The sequence below is a fragment of the Phalacrocorax carbo genome, chromosome 3 (assembly GCF_963921805.1).
Source record: "Phalacrocorax carbo chromosome 3, bPhaCar2.1, whole genome shotgun sequence".
Classification (NCBI taxonomy): domain Eukaryota; kingdom Metazoa; phylum Chordata; class Aves; order Suliformes; family Phalacrocoracidae; genus Phalacrocorax; species Phalacrocorax carbo.
Genome location: NC_087515.1, coordinates 62,901,972 through 62,920,002, shown reverse-complemented (window position 1 = coordinate 62,920,002; position 18,031 = coordinate 62,901,972). Strand labels below are relative to the sequence as shown.

Below are 18,031 nucleotides of genomic sequence, written 5' to 3'. Positions count from 1 at the left end.
TCAACAAATCTTTCCACTGATCATAATAAATATAGGAAGCCTCTTTCCTTAATTTATCCCTGTAGGGAATCTGTAAAACTCATAACTATTTTATTAAGGCATGAGGAGGTCATAAAACAAAACTCAGGCCTGTCTCAGTACAGAGAGGTAGCACAGAGATAGGGGACATGTTTTGGTTCTGTAAGGAACAATCCAGCAACTCTTGGAGTCAGCTTCTTTTTGTTTCCTTTACTGAAGTTTTGAATACTTTTCCAATGTAGCTCGTCCTTCAGACAAGTGCTATAAATTGTAATGACATGGTTATAAATTACAGAAGTATATAACTGACATTTAAAAGAATTTCAACTCAGAGCTGAAATTTGTGTAGGTACCAAATGATGTGAAAACTCCACCTCGTTTGTCCTACCTGCTAATAAAGAACAACTAAAAACATAACAAAAAGGAAAACCCAAGAAGGTCATTGGAGAGGCATGTGTTATACCACACACATATTGAGATAAAAAGTAAATTTGCCCCCCAAAAAAACACAACAAAGAAACAAACCCAAGAACGTCATTGGAGGTGTGTGTATTATGCCACACATATATTGAGATAAAATATAAATTTTCCCAGTGTCAGCAAAAAATATTCCTTCTATGGAAAAAGTACTTAATGTTACAATGCGTGAATTTTATCTGTTACAGTTGAGACGTATTTACTGTGCTAAAAGATTTATTGAGCTTTCGTGGAAAGAGAATGATGTTGTGGTTTTGGTTTGGTTCAGTTTCAACCTAAAATGCTAGGCAAAATGTCAAAAAAATGTTTGTATGTGGTGTTCTTACTAAAGACTTTTTTTCCAAAGGATGGATTCTGATACTCCCCTAGCAGCATAGTGAAGTATTTGCTGCAATGTGTCCATGTTAGAAATTCAGAAGAGCCTAGAGAGATTAGAAGTATGGGAAGGACATGAAAAAGTATTAAAACTCTGAAGAGCATGCCAGAGATCAAATTCAACAAGTTCTCTGTAACCAGAATTTCCAGTGCAATCAATTAAGCTTGTATGTGCAGAGTGCACACAAGGTTGACCACCACTGCTTAAGTCTCTCTGGGGTAATAGCACGGTTCCATGGAAAATGAATATTTGGAAGTCAGTTAAGTCAGAAGATGAAACTGAAAAACCTGAGGAGTAAATGCAAAAAGAAGAGTCATGAGCTTTTCATGGATTGTGGTAGCAAAGATGGCACAGTTCAGGCCTGTCATATCAAGCACAGGAAGATAACAATCCTGTATTGAAAATCCTCATTGCTGTGTCAGAAAGAGCTAGACAAAGCTAAAGAGTCTAGAAAGAGGATGTTTAAAATCACATACAGCTGGTGTAGTGCACGTGTAGCAGTAACAGGAGTGGAATGGAGCAAAGAAAAATTTAAGATTTATAGCAGGAAGAGTTTCCTAGCAGCAAAAAGCAATTCAGTATGGCAAGTCTTTTGTCAGTAGTAGCATGAGCTTAATTATTGAGCCCTCAGTAAATATGTTTATTCTCTTGCAAGTTTTGAAAACTGCAGTAGTATTTTAAGCTATACCAGCAGCCTCCATCAGCCTAGTTTTCTGTGCACTGGCAGTGAAAAAGTAAATTGCAGCCACTACTGGTGTTACTGTGCTTTGCTATTCAATCTACATAGGAAATGACTTTTTTCTCTTTGACGCTCAGAGTGAAAAATCTGGGAACATCTCTTTTTTGGCTGCTCATTTTATATATATGCCTGGGCAAGCCAAATACTTTCAAGTCAGAGCCAAACTAGAGCCAAGCCTAGGGTCTGATTTGGCTCTGGGAAACAAAACCAAAGCTGTATTACTAAAGCACATTGTAAACTTAATGAATAATGAAATACAGAGAAAAAAAATTCAGAGACCAAGCCCAGACAGGGCAAAGGCAAAGTACTTAATGCAGTACATTCGTTTTGTATTACTGTAGACATACGCGCTTTCTTTTTTAACTATTCAGAATGTTCCAAACACTCACCACAATTTAATTAAGCATCCATTTAGTAAGTTTGTAGCAGTACAGAAGTCCTAAGAGGTGCTTAACAACTGCAAAACTCTAAGCCTGTAAGAGCTGCTAGTGACTGCATTGGAATTACTCTGTTCTTAAAACAAATCACACAGCAATATTTTACTAAATGCAAACATCGTAACCATAATTCAACAGAGCTGGCATATGGGATGCATTAAGGTATGTTTGCCTTCCTTAAATTGTGCTTCGCCTTTTTTTTGTCCCCATCAGCCCTTGAAAATTTTTGCAAAAAAACATGTTTCATGACACAACCTTTACCTAAAGTTAACCGATCTCAGTGGTTGCAGCCTGGCCTGACGGCTATAAGCAAATACAAGTCCAGTTCAATGACAAGCATTTATGCAAAATTAGACCTCAACACTGTGGAGGAGAGAGGATAATTTTATGCTCCAGAGCAGTTTTTTCCAAGCTGTAACCTGCAATTGTGAACTACCAGGTGAAACATAGTAGGCATTAGTATATGGAGCTATTCATGATAATCATAAAGGAACAGTCTTAGAGAATGGCATTTAACCCTGTTTGCCCACATTATATAGCGTTTATTCATGTTTAAGACATAATCGTGAGGGACTTGGCGATAACACTTTGCCATCAGGTGTTCAGCCCTAGGTTGGCTATCTCCCAGTGAATAAGAATAAAACGAGAACAGGCCAAGCTGGAGAACAATGGAAGATTCCACAGCCAGTGCCTGCCTGGGAAGCACCAGGAGCATATGAGATTTCCAACTTCTATATTTAGCTCCAAAGTATCTCTGTAGAATGATGAAATAATGCCGTACACCCAGTTAAGATCTTCTTTACCACATGGTAGATGCTTATCTTCTGTCTTGAAAATAAAGATTATACAATTGCATGAGAAATAAGAACTCTACAAAAAAACATTCTTAAACACATTCATTGCAGTTGCATGCACAAACCAGGTAATTTTCTTCAGAAGTAATATCTGGACACCTAATTAGTACTCATGCACATTTTCTTCCCATTTTCATAATCATTCCAAGTACATGCATGTGATGCACATACATGCAAGTGTGCTTTTTCAGAGGACTCTTTAGTGCCAATTACGGTTTTCTAGATATGGAACAGGAGGAGATAAAATATCTTCTTCCTAATATAATAATGTCTGTATTTACTTCGCAATCTGGCTCTTGCTGTTGCAAAATATTCATTTGGTTCAAAGACAAAACCTTTTAATTATTTTCCTCTTAGCCAAAAAAAAAATAAAATCAAAATATCCACACTGAGCTGGATCTAAATCAACAGTGTCAATAAAAGGGGTCCTATTCTCTCTCTTCTGATATCCCAAGCACTTACATGGCAGCTAGAAGATGGCAAAGCTTTAATTAATTTCCATACCTCTTAAATGAGGCGTAGATGATAATAAGACTTTATGATTTTCCTTCGCTTGTACTTCATAGTCTTTTTTTAGCAGATTTTAGTTAATCTATTTGTCTGTTTATAAATACAAGCTTCATTTGCTTTTGTTGCAGGTTTATTTATTTTTGTATTCCATTGCGCTATGAAAGAAAATGTGCAGAAACAATGGAGGAGGCATCTCTGTTGTGGCAGATTCCGACTGGCAGACAATTCAGGTAAAAGAATTCACAGCTCCCTTCCTTAGGTGCTGCAGTAGTCCATAACAGCCCAGGTGAACAGCTTGCTGTGTTATTTCTAAAATAATACCATGTAAGCCAGAGATGTGGAATAATAGATTAATCATAGGCTGTCACTTCACTTCAGTACTAACAATTGCCAAGGGACTTTTCAGATATCACTTCATAAAAATTCTCAAATCCTCTCTTTCAATTTTCCACTGAAGGCAGCTGGTAAATTTTGTGGTGCTATAAGCATGGTTTTGGAAGGCCCTTTGGACCCTGAAGGAAAAAAAAAAAAAAAAGAGAGAGAAAAAAAAAAAGATCCTGAGATTCAAACTGTCATTAAAAAGCCAATCTTATTCCTTTTCTCCTCTGTTACAGTGTGTTGACTAAATTGTGTGGACTTTTAGGTTGATGGAGGAGCAATTCTTAACAGGCAGATAAAACTACTCTGATGTCTTTTGCTGTTATCTTTGCCTTTTCAAACTGTTCTGTCCTGCACCATATAATTCAGAGAGACCATTAGAGACTCAAAAGCATAGAAAATTCCTTTAGCAGAAGCCTGATTAGGTTCCAGAAATAAAGTTCATCTTTATCTGCAACTCTCAGAGGGAAAGGAGAGCAGTTGGTTTGGACACTTTGAAGTGCAACACTTGGGACACTGTGTTTATAGCCTCCTGCACCTTTGGGCATCTCGGATGGCATTACACTCCTCTGTTTAGGCAACTGGATCTTGCTTTGCTGTCTGAGGTAACAATTTTGGACCATATAACTCTTGCCCATATGGTTCTTGTGCAATGACCAGGGTTGAGATCTACAGTTGATGTGAGGTGGCATGAGCTCATTGCCGGTCTATTTCAGGTAATAAGAGTGCTCCAAATAGCCTTGTGCCCTTTCTTGGCATCCAAGGTTTGTTTCAAGGTTTTAAGTAACTGCTTTGCCATCAAGACTTTTGCTTTGTCATGCTCTGTTTTGTTTAGGGAGTGCATTCTCATTGTACGCTATAAAATACTTACGCTTTCATTTTGTAGAAAGAAAAACTTATTCATGATTTCAAAGAGTTAATACAAATTAGGAAAAGCGTATTCATTCAGATCAGGCGTCCAGATTGTTTCATATGTTCAGTTTCCGTGTGGTTCATGCTGTAACTCCTGAACTGGAAAACACAGATGGATCAAATTATTTCCAGATTTTTGTGCTGCTGTTGGGCAGCTTGTGGGTATGACAGAAATAAAAACCTGAAGGATTCGAGTACTTCAGTGGTACAGTTAATGTGCTATCGTTACACCGAGCATTAACCAGTCAGTAACCTCCGGCCAGTTTTATTTTCCATGAACCTGACATAGTTTGCAGGCAGAACAGTGAAATATAAGCTGAATGTGAACCTGCATACCTATCCGATTGAAGTGTACTTCAGGGCATGCTATGATAAAGCGAAGAAACAAACAAGCCAAAGCCTTGCAATACTTCCATAGCTATATCAGAGAAATAGCAACCTATACCCTATAGCAATGATTTAGGATAAAACATTGGTCTTGATTTAAATCAAGGCTAAAGTGATCCATGTGTCTTTGGTCTGGGCTTCTCTTCCATTTTGTGAATTTCACTGCAATACAATGAGTAAGAGCAACAAGACTGAAGTGTGAAACTACCTGTACTTACGTACAAGTACATGATACAGAACTAGATACGTTTATTGTACTTGGTATTAGGACACTTGTGATGAGTTTTTCAGTGTCAGTTTTCCTCAGTAAGTTTATTGGTATTAGTTATTTAATTTAATTTTGGAAGTTGTTCCAGTATAAAAGCCTGTTGTGTTAATGGTTTGGACAACAATCTTCAAATGTGAACTACTGAATAACCATTATTATTGATTGTTATTAATAGTGCACCAATATGCTAAACCCTATAACAAGAAGTGCAAATCCACTAGCAGGTAGTATCAACCTGAGCTGATCAAGCCCTCAAACGATAAGACCTCTGAAATGCTCCAGTTGATCCCTTTCCTATCTATCCCTTTGGGTTTCTCTGTTCAGATGATGAAACTTTGGCATCCTTATACTACTACAGATCTTCACTGCTCTCCTGCACCCTGGAAAGCCAGATCTTACAGTTCTGCCATCCAGTCAAACAATTGTCAGAGTGTTAGAGCGACCAATTTTAATTATTGTGGTAAACAGCAAAGTAAATCAAGTTGGAATAATTATTATGTTTGTTAAGAACCAAAGAGGTAACCTGACAGGAAAAGGACAGGCTGTTTGTTATAAACAACATGAAGAAATGCATCTGATACTTGAAATGTTCATAACTGAGTAAATTAGGCATTTAGTACCTATGGTAATTATTTATGTAAAACTTTTCAATCATTTTTAGATTGGAGCAAAACAGCAACCAATATTATAAAGAAGAGTTCTGATAATCTTGGGAAATCCTTATCCTCTAGTTCCATTGGCTCTAATTCAACCTACTTAACATCCAAATCAAAATCTACAACAAATACATACTGCAAACGAAACAGCCATACAGGTGAGTTCTTGCACTGTAACACAGTGCATCTGTAAATAAGTAGTTTCATGTTAAAGGTACAGTAGGAATTTCTACCCAAAGGTCAATGTGAGAAAATTTCACCAATTTGTATATTTTCAGTATTTTTAAAATACATGTTACTGTTCAGTAAGAATCTTAACCTAATATGCAATGCATCCAGTATATAATTCTTGCGTGGCTATGTTCCCATGCTAAACAAAGTAGGCGTGATAAAAGCAAACCGTAGATTTTTATAGCATTTTCACTTCTTTGGCTAAAAGAAGGTAAGTTTTTTATGCCATTGTAAACACAGAGTAACTAAAGCACAGGGAGATGACATTCTTTGCCCAAGGTAACATGGAAGCTACCAGGCGCAGCTGGAAGTAGGAATCAAGTCTTCTGAACCCAAGTCCACAGTTGATTCACTTGGTCAAACTGCTTCCATTTAACTCAAACGTATTTATGAGTAAAGAGACAAGTGGAGGCTACTTGGAAATTGATGCCCAGAGCATGCACCGTCTTTCCCATCTACAGATAGCATGCCGTATCTACTGCTTATTTATTTAGATGTCAATGGTATATGTAATAAAAAGCATCGTCTATATTTCACTCATGCCATAAAAATGTGCTCATTTTAAGAACACTTCAAAGGAGCAAAAAAGAGAGGAGATGGAATGATTTTCCAGTCTGTATGCTTATGTGTGAGATAATATTTCAGAAAATCACTGAAATAGTTTAGGTTTTTTGTTACTGGCTTTTTGTGAACTCACGTTTTTGTCCAGTGTAAAGTCATGTCACATTATCACAGAATCCTCTTTTGAAACATAGTGGAAATAAAATCTGTGGACATATTAAACCCAAAGATGTGTTTACTTGCTTTAAAATAGTTGTTAGAAGCAATGTTTAGATATGAAATATATTATTTTACTGATAGGAAAGTTACATTGTTTCTTAAGTATTACTTATTTTCAGAAGTCCCCAGTGTATCATTTATGATGGTACAATCTCCTTTCTTGATATGTGGCATAATTTCCAGGAAATAGTGTTCAGTTAGGCACACAATTTTTGTCTAGAAATCCCCTTTTTTAAGAATTACATTATTATTTTCTCACTAACCAATATTCAGTGCATCCATTGTGCATCAGGTGTCTTAAGAGTGTAAATCTTTTTTTGTTATGGAGGCTATGCATGAAGTACATCTGTTTTGAATACAGTAAAACTGAGCAGTATCTTAGAAATTCCCTGGTGTACCTGAGCTTGCTCTCAGGACTGCCGTTGACAGCCGCGCGGGGAACACACAGCTGGCACCTGCCTCACCCGGGTGCCTGTCCCTGCTGCCATCTCAGGTTTGATGTGCCACGCACCCAGCTGCCCTGAGCGAGCTGTCTTCAGCTCTCTCTCCTGTGAAGTGACGCTTCTGTCAGCAGTCGCCCACAAACAATGTCTATAATATCCACCGGTTACGGTGCTACTATTAATTGAATAGTAGAGAAGGAAAGTGCCCTTTCCACTGCAGAGCATTCTCCGTTCTGCAGACAGAGAATTCCCATTTGTACTCATGACAGATCAACCTTTAAACCCTTGGTATTGGGATTAATGATAAAATAATAATAATAATAACGTTGGACTCAGGGCTTGTTATCAGTCTGACAATTAGTGCTGGCGTTTTTGCAATGCATTCTTGAAGCAAAACAATAAAAGTGTTCCAAATAAGAAGTAGTAAGTTAAAAGATACTTGCAGTTAGGAACATGTTCATGTACCTTCTTCAAGTGATGAGCTTAATCCCCTACGTAATTTATTTCCTAAAAGGGACTGAAGTTGGTAATGTAATCATAGTTTGTAACGTGATTGTTTATTGGACATTAAGGGAATACCACAGTTTTCTCTGTATTTTTAAAACTTTAATAATTTTGGTTTGACCTGTGAAAATACGCATTTTATTGTGATACTCCAAAGAATGTTTTGCTAACATTAGGTTTTTAAATACTGACTTACCTTCTTATGTGTTAAAATAATAGAAAATAACATTAAGATTCTGATTTTTAATACAGCTAAACTTCTCAGTTTACCCTCTTAGCTAAATTGCAGGCAAATAATGTAATAGCTACATGTCTTGGCAACTCTTGTTAATCTGGTTACAATGTGCTCCCTGGAATTGATACAAGCATTCATGTGTTTGTGGTATAGATAATGTCTTCTAAGGCCCTTTCCTCTTCAGTGGTGGAGCTTTACAGGTAAAGTGAGAACTGCTTTTGTTGAATGCATGGTTTGAGCAGGGTGGAGGGATGCCACTTGCATGATGTCCTCATTGACACAAAGGACTTTGCTAATCAGAAACACTGCTTGTTTCCCACCATTACATCTTGCGCCATTGCAACGCTGAATCAAAGGATAAGTGTGCTTCAAACTCTGGGTGTCTGCACTCTGCCTGGGGCATGCAGTGTTTGGAAGATACCATTTTCAGAGAACAAACCATGTCCTGACATTAATGCCTATCTACAGCAGTCTGGGGAAAGGAGGCTAAGTTGGAGCACCCATACACAAAGCATACATTAAAAAGCAAAAACAATCTGACTGAGTACTAGAAAAATTTTTAATATTTTTAAAAGTTATTACAGGAATTTTAAGATACTGTATTTCTGTTTAGTCTATGGCCATTATGGAATTAGTCTTCTAGCCATTGTTTTTTCCTATTGAGTCACACCCACAGTAACTCTGAATGACAAACTATATATGCCTGGAAGCCATGCTGTGCACTGCTGGTTGAATGTAGAATGCACTGATTGGGACACGAATATTGGGTGGACCCTACTGGGTGCACGAAAGAAATCACTTCGGCATCTTGTGGCCCTGCTGTCTACAAGTCTGGCACAAACTTGTTGTAGATAGTACTTAAATACCATATATAACGATTACATGAATTAGAAGTTAAGAGTATTTCTGCAGTGAATTTGGTGGTACAACTCCCATTTACTTCAGCGATACAGGATTTTAGTCCTTTACTTGGGTGTGAAGACCATTGAGCTAAAAGAAAGAGGGCCCCGCTGGTTTCAAAGGACTTAACATAATTCCTGTGCATGCAAATTTCATGAGGAAATAGCTGGTATTTAATAATGTAATGATGCCTTGTGAAAAAAAGCATCATGTTTGCAAGAAATTTCAAAAAGCTTTCCTAAATACTAAGAATTAACTTTTCGTCTTTGTAATAAGGTATTCAGTATGTAGAAAAACATCAAAATATAGTACCATTGGCTAATAAATGCATACATTTGAAAGGTACTCAGTACCCAGCAGTTTGCTACTGGACATGGAGTTATTTGCTGCGATTCACGATCGCTCTTGCGTGCTTTGAAAAAATCATTCTGATATGCCTGAACATGCCTGTTTCTTTTTTCATGAGTACAACTGTTTTGATTTCTCACTCTGCAATACATTTCTCCTTCATGCAGCCCTTCATACTCTTTTATGGCTTGATATCATGACTTCTGCAGGCTACTTTTCTTTTTAATTCATGATTTATTTCTATAAGAAAAAAATTTTGTATGAAATCGTAGTTTAAATAATATAAAAAGTTGTTAACTGATGCTTTACCAAGGAATTTTTGAAGGTGATTTCACCATGGTCTTGCAAACAGCCATCAAAAATGTCACTTGTAGAAAAAATTGCTCCACAGGATACCCCATCTTACTGTTGGCTTGCGCTGGTCCAAGCCTTGCCTGGCTTAAGAGAGTTAATTCCAGCTTTATTCACTACGGTGGAAGAGATAAGAAAGCTCATTAGGAATATGTACTTGACAAAATGAGATAAAGGCTCTCTCCTCCTCATTGCTCACTACTTGAGCTCTACCTACTGACTGTTCTCTGAACAGCAGTACTGTTAGCCACTGAAGCAGACTTTCCCAGCCCAGCTGGGAATTGCCTTTCTCCTTCTCGTCAGCTCCACCCTTGGCTTATAGCACATTAACTCTGAGGGGATGCCAGTTTTTCTGCATATTTTCCTCCCCACAGTTGTTCAGTCTGTACCCCCCACATTATGGAAAAGACAAAGCAGTGCTAGGCAAGCCCAAAGTTTAGGCCGGTTTTGGCTCTGGTTATCTGATTTAAGATGCAAGTCATCTTCTGCTACATTCTGCGCAGAATACACTATTTCTGTGCATAGCTTAAAACCTCCACAGTTGAAATAATTGAATCCATTTACTGTCCCTTTCCACTACGTTATTATATGAAGATGTTATTTAACAGATGTTATGGAGGTCACCCCTTTTCCAGTGCTATCAAAATGTTTTTAGTTTGTAAGATACAATGCATCAACAGTAAATTAATATATTAAAGGGTCGTAGGAATCAGTTACGCTTTAGGTAAAATAATAGGGGGATAATTTCAAGAGAGACCTGAGAGGTCTGCCCACAAAACCGGGCGTCTGAAAAGAATTCAGAAGAAGCTGTGCCAAGCCAAAAACTCGTTTGCTGGCTTTTAGGGCAATAATTTCATTCAGCAGTAGTGGCAATTAAAGGCATATCTATGTGGGAGTGACACACCTCTTAAACTATGAGCTTGCTTAAGAAGCCCTAACTTCCTGTTGCCTTTTCCTTTTCCTAGAGAATGTTTTTCTTGACAAGCCATCTTCAAAATTTGCCCAAGAGGATGGAGAACAGACATCAATCATCCCTGTCCACCAGGTTATTGACAAGGTCAAGGGATACTGCAATCCTCACTCCGACAACTTCTATAAAAATATCATCATGTCTGACACGTTTAGTCACAGCACGAAGTTCTAACCGGGCTTCTGAATTTTTGGAATCAAAGGAAGACAAAAGTCTGCCTGGAACTGAGGACACTAGCTGTCGTAGAACGTGACCCATTTAGTTATTTTTTCCCAGTTTATAATGTTTTCCTGTTAACAGCTTCCACTCGAGGACCAATTTCTCTGCCTTTTTACTCTTGTGGAAAAAGACGATTTTCCGCCATGGTAATGAGCTGTTTTTAAACGTGCCAGCCAACATGATGCCTGGACATCTAATTGTAATCCTGTGTAAATATTTTTTAAGACTGAAGAGACACAAGCCTAACTCTAAATTATATAGTCCAAACAGAAGCAAGTCTTGACTTCTGGAGAAAATAGCAGACATGTCACGCAGTACAGGCAAGCTCTTATTGAACAGTTTACTGATGGTCTTTTCCTTTTGAAGAACATGGATTTCCCCTACAACACTTGTTAGATTCTTGCTTCTTGACTGTCTAGTGCTCTCTGTTCTTTATTCGTAAGTGAATAAAACCCTAACACCAGTGTTAAAGGGTTATTTTAAACCATTTTTGACTAAATAGACCTAATCATGCAAATCTTGCTTACCAAAACAGTGCGTGCTGTAAGTTCAGGCTATTCTGTATCCATGTGCATAGAAACACACTTATTACATAGATGAGCCGGCTGAGAAGGGCACGCAGGATGCTAGTAACTCTTGCAAATTTTAAGCCCGTTGATATGTATGGAAACAGACGTTTGTACGTATCATTTGCATCTGTGCAGAACAAGTACACAGGTAAATCCAAAGTTTACACAAAGTCATGTTTCAACATTTATTGATTGATGTGTATGAAATGCAGCATCTCCCATTGCAATTCTATGTTTAATGTTCTTTTTCACTAAACAAAATAGAAGACATTCAACTATATATAGATACATAAATATATACCTAGATCTCTCTCCACACATATTTTTATAATAATGCACACAGTAAATACAACAGAGGAAACCACAATGTGTATCACACACAATCTAAGAACAATGAACGGTGCTAAAACTTAAGTATTTAAATACAAGATGAATACTTCGTAAGCCCACGGGTTCATTTGCCGTCTGTACTTCACACATGCTGTATGTATAGACACCTCCATCAGATGGCATTGCAACATTAGAATAACCTGGAGTACATTTACCAGTAATAAATAAATAAATAGCATCTCTCCGGGCACATCACGTTATCAGTATGAATACCCCCCGCCTGCCCCCAGATTGGTTGACTTGATTGAGGCTGTTGGAGGCACAGAGTTTAAACAGTGTTCAGGCAACATTAGGGAATTTCACATTGCTATTCTGTGCGCATAACGACACCAAGTTGTGTGTGTGTGCAGGGAAGAAACGAGCATAAAACGCTTACTTGTTTTACTCTCTATAAACATGTGACACATCAGCACGTGGCCACGGCTGCGGAAGGGCATCTCTCCTCATGAAGCATGTCTCCCCCCATGACGGGTTTTGTAAAAGTTGTGACTGCACGTGTCACTGAAAGCATGGGCTGAAACACCAAAGGTATTTTCAAATTATGTTTTCAGAGGAGCGTGTCTCCTAATATGAATTTTCATTTTTAAAAAGGCTTTTTTTTTTTTTAACCAAAATATTTTTAGCTAAATATTTAAGTAATTGTATTCAGAAGGTGGCCAGAGAGTTGCGCTGTGACAGTTTTCGGTTGCCAAGCAGGTGGATGTTCAGTGATTAGGGATGTGGATTTGTGCCTTTCTCTGCTCTTTGCACGCACTTTTGCATGCAGAGATCGTTTAATGCTGTGACCGCACAAATGGCGTATTTCCCTGGCTGCAAACACCTGGCGGGAGGCGGAGGTCCGGACGGTATTCCGTCCAGAAACACTGCTGTCGCCACACAGACCTTAACAAAACCTCAGTCTCATAACTGCAAATACTTATGTGGTGGTATGAATGAAAGTCAACCAGATTCACTTTAAATGTAATTATTAACAGGGATGAGTGTTGTCAGATATCTTTAATAAGGGAAATAATTTAGGGAGAGATTATGTACAAGCATTTACTGAATTTATATTTTATCAACCCACTTGCTTAACTACTGTAGATAATAGCATTCACATAGCAGCTTACTGTGAGATTTCTACCTGATCAAGGTGTTCAGAAGTGAAGAGAAGGAAAACCAAACATTCCTGAAAAAATGAGGAATCGATGAAACGTAATAGATTAGTAAATAAAAATAAAAAGCAAACACCATATCCTGACCGAAGCTGAGCTGTAACCTATCAGTTTAATGTACAGCTACCTATATTTTTGCTGACTTTTTTCTCTTTTTTTACTACCATGTAGTAATCTTGAATTGTCTCTGTCAGTTAGATGCTCTTGAATGCTCTCAATTCTACAAGGTAAAGCTTCTACTTTGTAGTTGACATGCTGTAACCTCCCTTGTATATATTTATTTATTTGTGAGGTTAAATATGTCAGATATATTTAGCTCTATAATGATTGTTCTTGTTACTTTAAAACTAAGCTTCTGCTTCATCATGGGAGAAGAGGGAAAGAATAATTTCTTATATATGTTTTTTCCAAAGACATTGTGAAAAAATTTACTGTAGTTCTATCTTTTACAAGTATGAGGGAACATGTCAGTGTAATTTGTCATATGAGTCAGTGGAATATAGTGTGACAGGTTTGAAGATGGACAAGAGTGGAAAGAAACACTTTCAAGTAAATGTTCTTGATGTTAGTGCTCCAGATAATTAAAGTCTTTTAATAGCAAATGGTTGATTTTTTTTTTCTTTTTTAGTGTTTAATGGCAAAAATTACTCTGGAATACTGGAAAAAAATCTTGTGTGTATTAAGTATGCGAGACAGGTACATGCCTAGCCAAAATGTTGGAAATAAATGTGCAATATTAACTCCATCTCGTCAGTGGAATGCATTTTGCAAAATATGCATTTCTCTTTTGTCGTTTACTCAATGCCACATCCAGTGAATGGTGTGAAAGTTATGCAAGTTCATTTATTTATAGTAGCAATCATGTCATGGAAATGAAAGGAAAATCAAGGCAACAGACAATATGCTGGGATGATCTTTTAGAAGGAATGCAAATAAATAATCTAACACTCAGGAGTTATTTCAATTCATATGTTTCTTTACAGCTGAATGTAGTCCCTCATTGTCAGTAACGTGATTTAACTTGTAATCATACTTGGACTGATCACTGTTGAAATATTTCAGTCAGCCAATCACTTGATTAATCCACACCAATATATAAACATCAAATGTAACACGCTAATGGCGTACCTTTAAAGAACACGGAAACCTGCCGAAATGTGTCAGATCTGCTCCCCTGTATTTAAGTCCTCACAGAAAATACACAGAATATGAAGATTTAGCTGTAATATTTTTAGAAAGCCATCAAAAACAACCCCATGTGATAAGTACCATTTATTAATAAGGATGCTGGGTGTGCCCGTGGATGGTCTGTCCATGTGTGTCTGTGGACAGTGAACACTACCCTCGAGCTTTAGGCCTTGAACGCTGTGGGAGGACCCTCTGAGGGAAGGAGCCCAGGTTTTTTTTCCAAGTAGGATCTTGGCAGATGCCAAATTCACAGGGAGTGATTTGCAGCGTTTGGGGGTGGATTTATTTTTCTCCCCGTTTCATCACTTTTTAAATATCAAGAACAATTTTATTTTAATCCTCTACTGTTAACAGCTTCCTACTGTAACCCATTGAGTTACATAAAATGCCACTTCATTTTATTACTTTTGAAAGGCTGATCTATAATCGGACATATCTTTGTAACCACAGGGACAGCTACCAAGTTACAGGGCCGCAGTGTGTCATTCATAGAGCCATTATAAGAAGTTGTTATGCATTCACTATATATAAAGATGTAAAACCATATATGGGTCAGCAAATTAGGCAAAGGGCTTAGAAGTTAATGTCAGGGAAACCAATCATGCAAACCAGTCTGTGGAGCAGCCGTCCCATGCGCAGTGCTCCAGCTGCTGCTATGCTAAGGAGGCTTTCCCCTTCACCTTCCACATAGCCAGTTTGTGGCTACTGAGCCTGTTTAATTTTCAGAGCTCCTGGCCCCATCATGGCACTCCAATCCTCAGGACAATCATTTGCTGCAGTGCAAGGGAAAGCGAAAAAGAAGGAAAAGGAAACTGAAAGGGAAGGAAGGGGAAAGGAAAGGGAAATTGCTAAGGCCTGCTCTGCATCTTCTTACAATTCCCACATGATTTTTTGCCCTGTCCCCAGCATATACCACCCTGACCAGTGATGGAGGCAGGCCATTGGAGCAGGTGGAACACACCACCATGGCTATTTGTGCACCTGTCAATTAAAACTAAGATCTTTGACCCTCCAGCTTTAAGCTGAAGATCTGCCATGGCTCTTCAAGGCAGTAACTCCAGTATTTGCATGCTTAGAGGCTAACATAGCAGTAATATCTCTGTAGTTCAGGAAGACTGTAATGCCCCTCATGATGAGAAATCAGTCAGATAAGGTTGAAGCACCACACCAGAAACAGCTAAATAAATCTCATGGAAATCTTTTTCTGGAAAGACAGCCCTTCCTCACATAGTCTGCTCGCTCAAGGCCAATGCTGCTATTGGTCGTAGATTAAGCCCAGATTCAGTACTCATGAGGAGGGCACATTGTGGTGATGTGCATATGGATTGTATAAGCACAGCCTCCCGGCAACAGTTTGAATGACATGGTTTTCTCAAGGTGTGTTGAATGACCTACCCTACAAAATAAATGCCAGCTTGAATCTCCAGCATGTACCAGATAGCCTAAACTGGGCACTTTGTATCCAAATGATTCTAGTAAGAGTTCTCAAAAAACATAGCTTCAGAAGGAAAGAGTCCTCAAAAATCCCGACTGTATTCCATATGTGAAGTGTAGGAGAAGGAGCGAATGCTGATAGCTCTGGTCTGATGTTTCCTTCCACTGCCCGTTTTTTCCCACCCTAGAAACCCACCAAAGCAAGAGGGGAGTGTGTCCGGCTCTGCCTGGTGGGTGGAGGGCTCCCGCTGCCCCTGTCGTGCTGCATTTCACAGCACTCCGGTTCCAAGTGCACTAAATGCAATAACAGTACACATTTCCAAAATTCCACTCTGGTTTTCTTTTCCACTCGCCTGGCACGACTGCTCGAGCTTTTCCAGCAGAGGGCAGTGGCATATTGCTAGTTGTAAAGCTGTTAAGTGAAAAAATGAAACAAGGTTCTTCCACGTGTAAGCATCGGCACAGAGATAAGTAGGAGAGTTCATATCAGGTTTGTCTATTATTTAGCAATCTGTTACATCACCGGATAAAGCAAACACACGGCACTCGGGGAAGTGAGGGGAGAGAGCTGTCTGCCTGCATTTGGGCATATTTAGTGGAAAGAGGAATATAGTCTCCCTGTCTTTTCTCTTGCTGATTGCTACATTTTTTCCTTTTTTGCTCTGAAGGGATGCAATGGAATTAGCAAATGCTACACTGCTGTCAGCTGAGAAAACAGAGCCAGCTCACCATTTCAGGCTTGCACACTAGCTTATTCCAGTACTGGACAAATGATTTGATCTGCTGGGCTGCCATCCTGTGACTCAGAAATTCACTGTATGGGTAATTATCCAGGGAGGAAACAAAAACCAGTAGCCCTCTGTTGACAGTGGCACGCAGGCCCATACCTTCCTACCACATTTCCCTCAACAGCAAAGGGGCAGAGCTGCCCCCTCTGCTCCACATACTCTTTCCCCACAGCACGTATTACCAGGTCAGCTCAAGCAAGGTGCAGAACCACTCAGCTACACACTCAGCTGCGCAGCTGCTCCCAAGGCTTCTTGGTCATGGGGCAGGATTGACCAGAAAGCTGCTCCTTTGGAAAATGGCACCCTGCTGAAATTAAACTGTCTGATCTGCAATTCTGGCAAGACATTCAGAGAAAAACTCCTGAAACAGTTTCAATCCACCCCATCTGTGCTTGTCCCAGGAGTCTCACTGGCATGTCCTGCTCACCCCGCACTTGCACCAGCACCAAGCTGGCACCGAGCTAAGGGGAGAGGGGTGGTCTGGGGCAGATGGGGTGGGAAAGCGAAGGAATGACATGACCTGCTTTAGCCTCTCCTACCTTTTTTGGAGAGACCCCATAGGTGTGGCTGCACTGGCCATAGGAAGAAGGAGCAGTGGGAAGGGAGGCCCAGGAACAGTCAGGACTTGGTGTACACAATGGGGCATAAGACTACTATGACACATGTCACGACGCCATCACTTCTCCAAAACACTTGTGGTGTTAGTGTGCACAAGTTCAGTCACAGCACAGCTGTGTTACTGGCACATTGCCTCTCGGCAGACTTACACAAGCGTGGCTCTGCACAAGGCAGGAGTCAACGTGAGTTCCCCGCTGTTTTTCTGTGCTCCCTACAGCCAATGCTCACCTCCCAGGGAAGAAGGCAGGCCAGCATGCCTCTCAGTCTGGCTTTAAATGTGTCATTGCTCAGATGTGGTCATTTTCTAGAATTACCCAAGCTGGGCATTATGCAGATGCTGCCAACGCTGCTCAGATCACAGAGTCACGATTGACAGATTGGGATGGTGAGGGTGCTCAAGAAAAAAAGGGCAAGCATGGGAAACCAGCACTTACAAAGCTTTGCAGGGGCGCTGGGGGGCAGGGGCTAAGATACTGTGTTTTCCCATGCAGAATGCAACTCAAAGAGCTCTCAGAGGAGCTTTGTGTGTGTTTGCAACAACTTGGTATGGGATGGGCCTAGGCTGAGCTGTGCAGGGAGGGCAGCTCAAGAGGATGCAGCTCCAGCAGCCTAACTGGACCTTGACCCATGGATGGCTTCTTCACCATTTCATTGGCATAGCCTAGAGACAGTGGTAACTGTGGAGCAAGGTTTGAAGCAGTCAGGCTAATGCCTCTTGCAGGTTAGCAGGATGTATTTAGGCAGACTGGGCCTTAAAATGGTCATCCAAACCAGCCTCCACACCCCTGATCTGGTTAGGTGGCAGCTCTTACCAGAGATGAGGAACTTGTATTTATTTTAGCTACATTAGATGGAAGAGAAGCTGGGATCAAGCTTGCCAGTTCCTAGTAGGTGACT

At 39.6% G+C, this 18,031-nt stretch overlaps 1 protein-coding gene across 4 annotated transcripts in view; it reads left to right on the top strand.

Moving 5' to 3' along the window:
* The window catches only part of ADGRG6 (adhesion G protein-coupled receptor G6), a 113,106-nt gene extending 99,049 nt beyond the window's left edge, over positions 1-14,057 (top strand). For 3 of the 4 annotated variants that reach the window (XM_064447147.1, XM_064447145.1, XM_064447146.1), the window contains 3 exons: positions 3,540-3,641; positions 6,018-6,170; positions 10,770-14,057. In XM_064447147.1, coding sequence (XP_064303217.1) covers positions 3,540-3,641; positions 6,018-6,170; positions 10,770-10,948 — 434 coding nt within the window. In that variant the 3' untranslated portion in view covers positions 10,949-14,057. Of the gene's footprint in view, positions 1-3,539; positions 3,642-6,017; positions 6,171-8,358; positions 8,406-10,769 lie in introns of all 4 variants that reach the window. The other variant, XM_064447148.1, reaches the window with a different exon arrangement.
* The last annotated feature ends 3,974 nt before the right edge of the window (positions 14,058-18,031 follow it).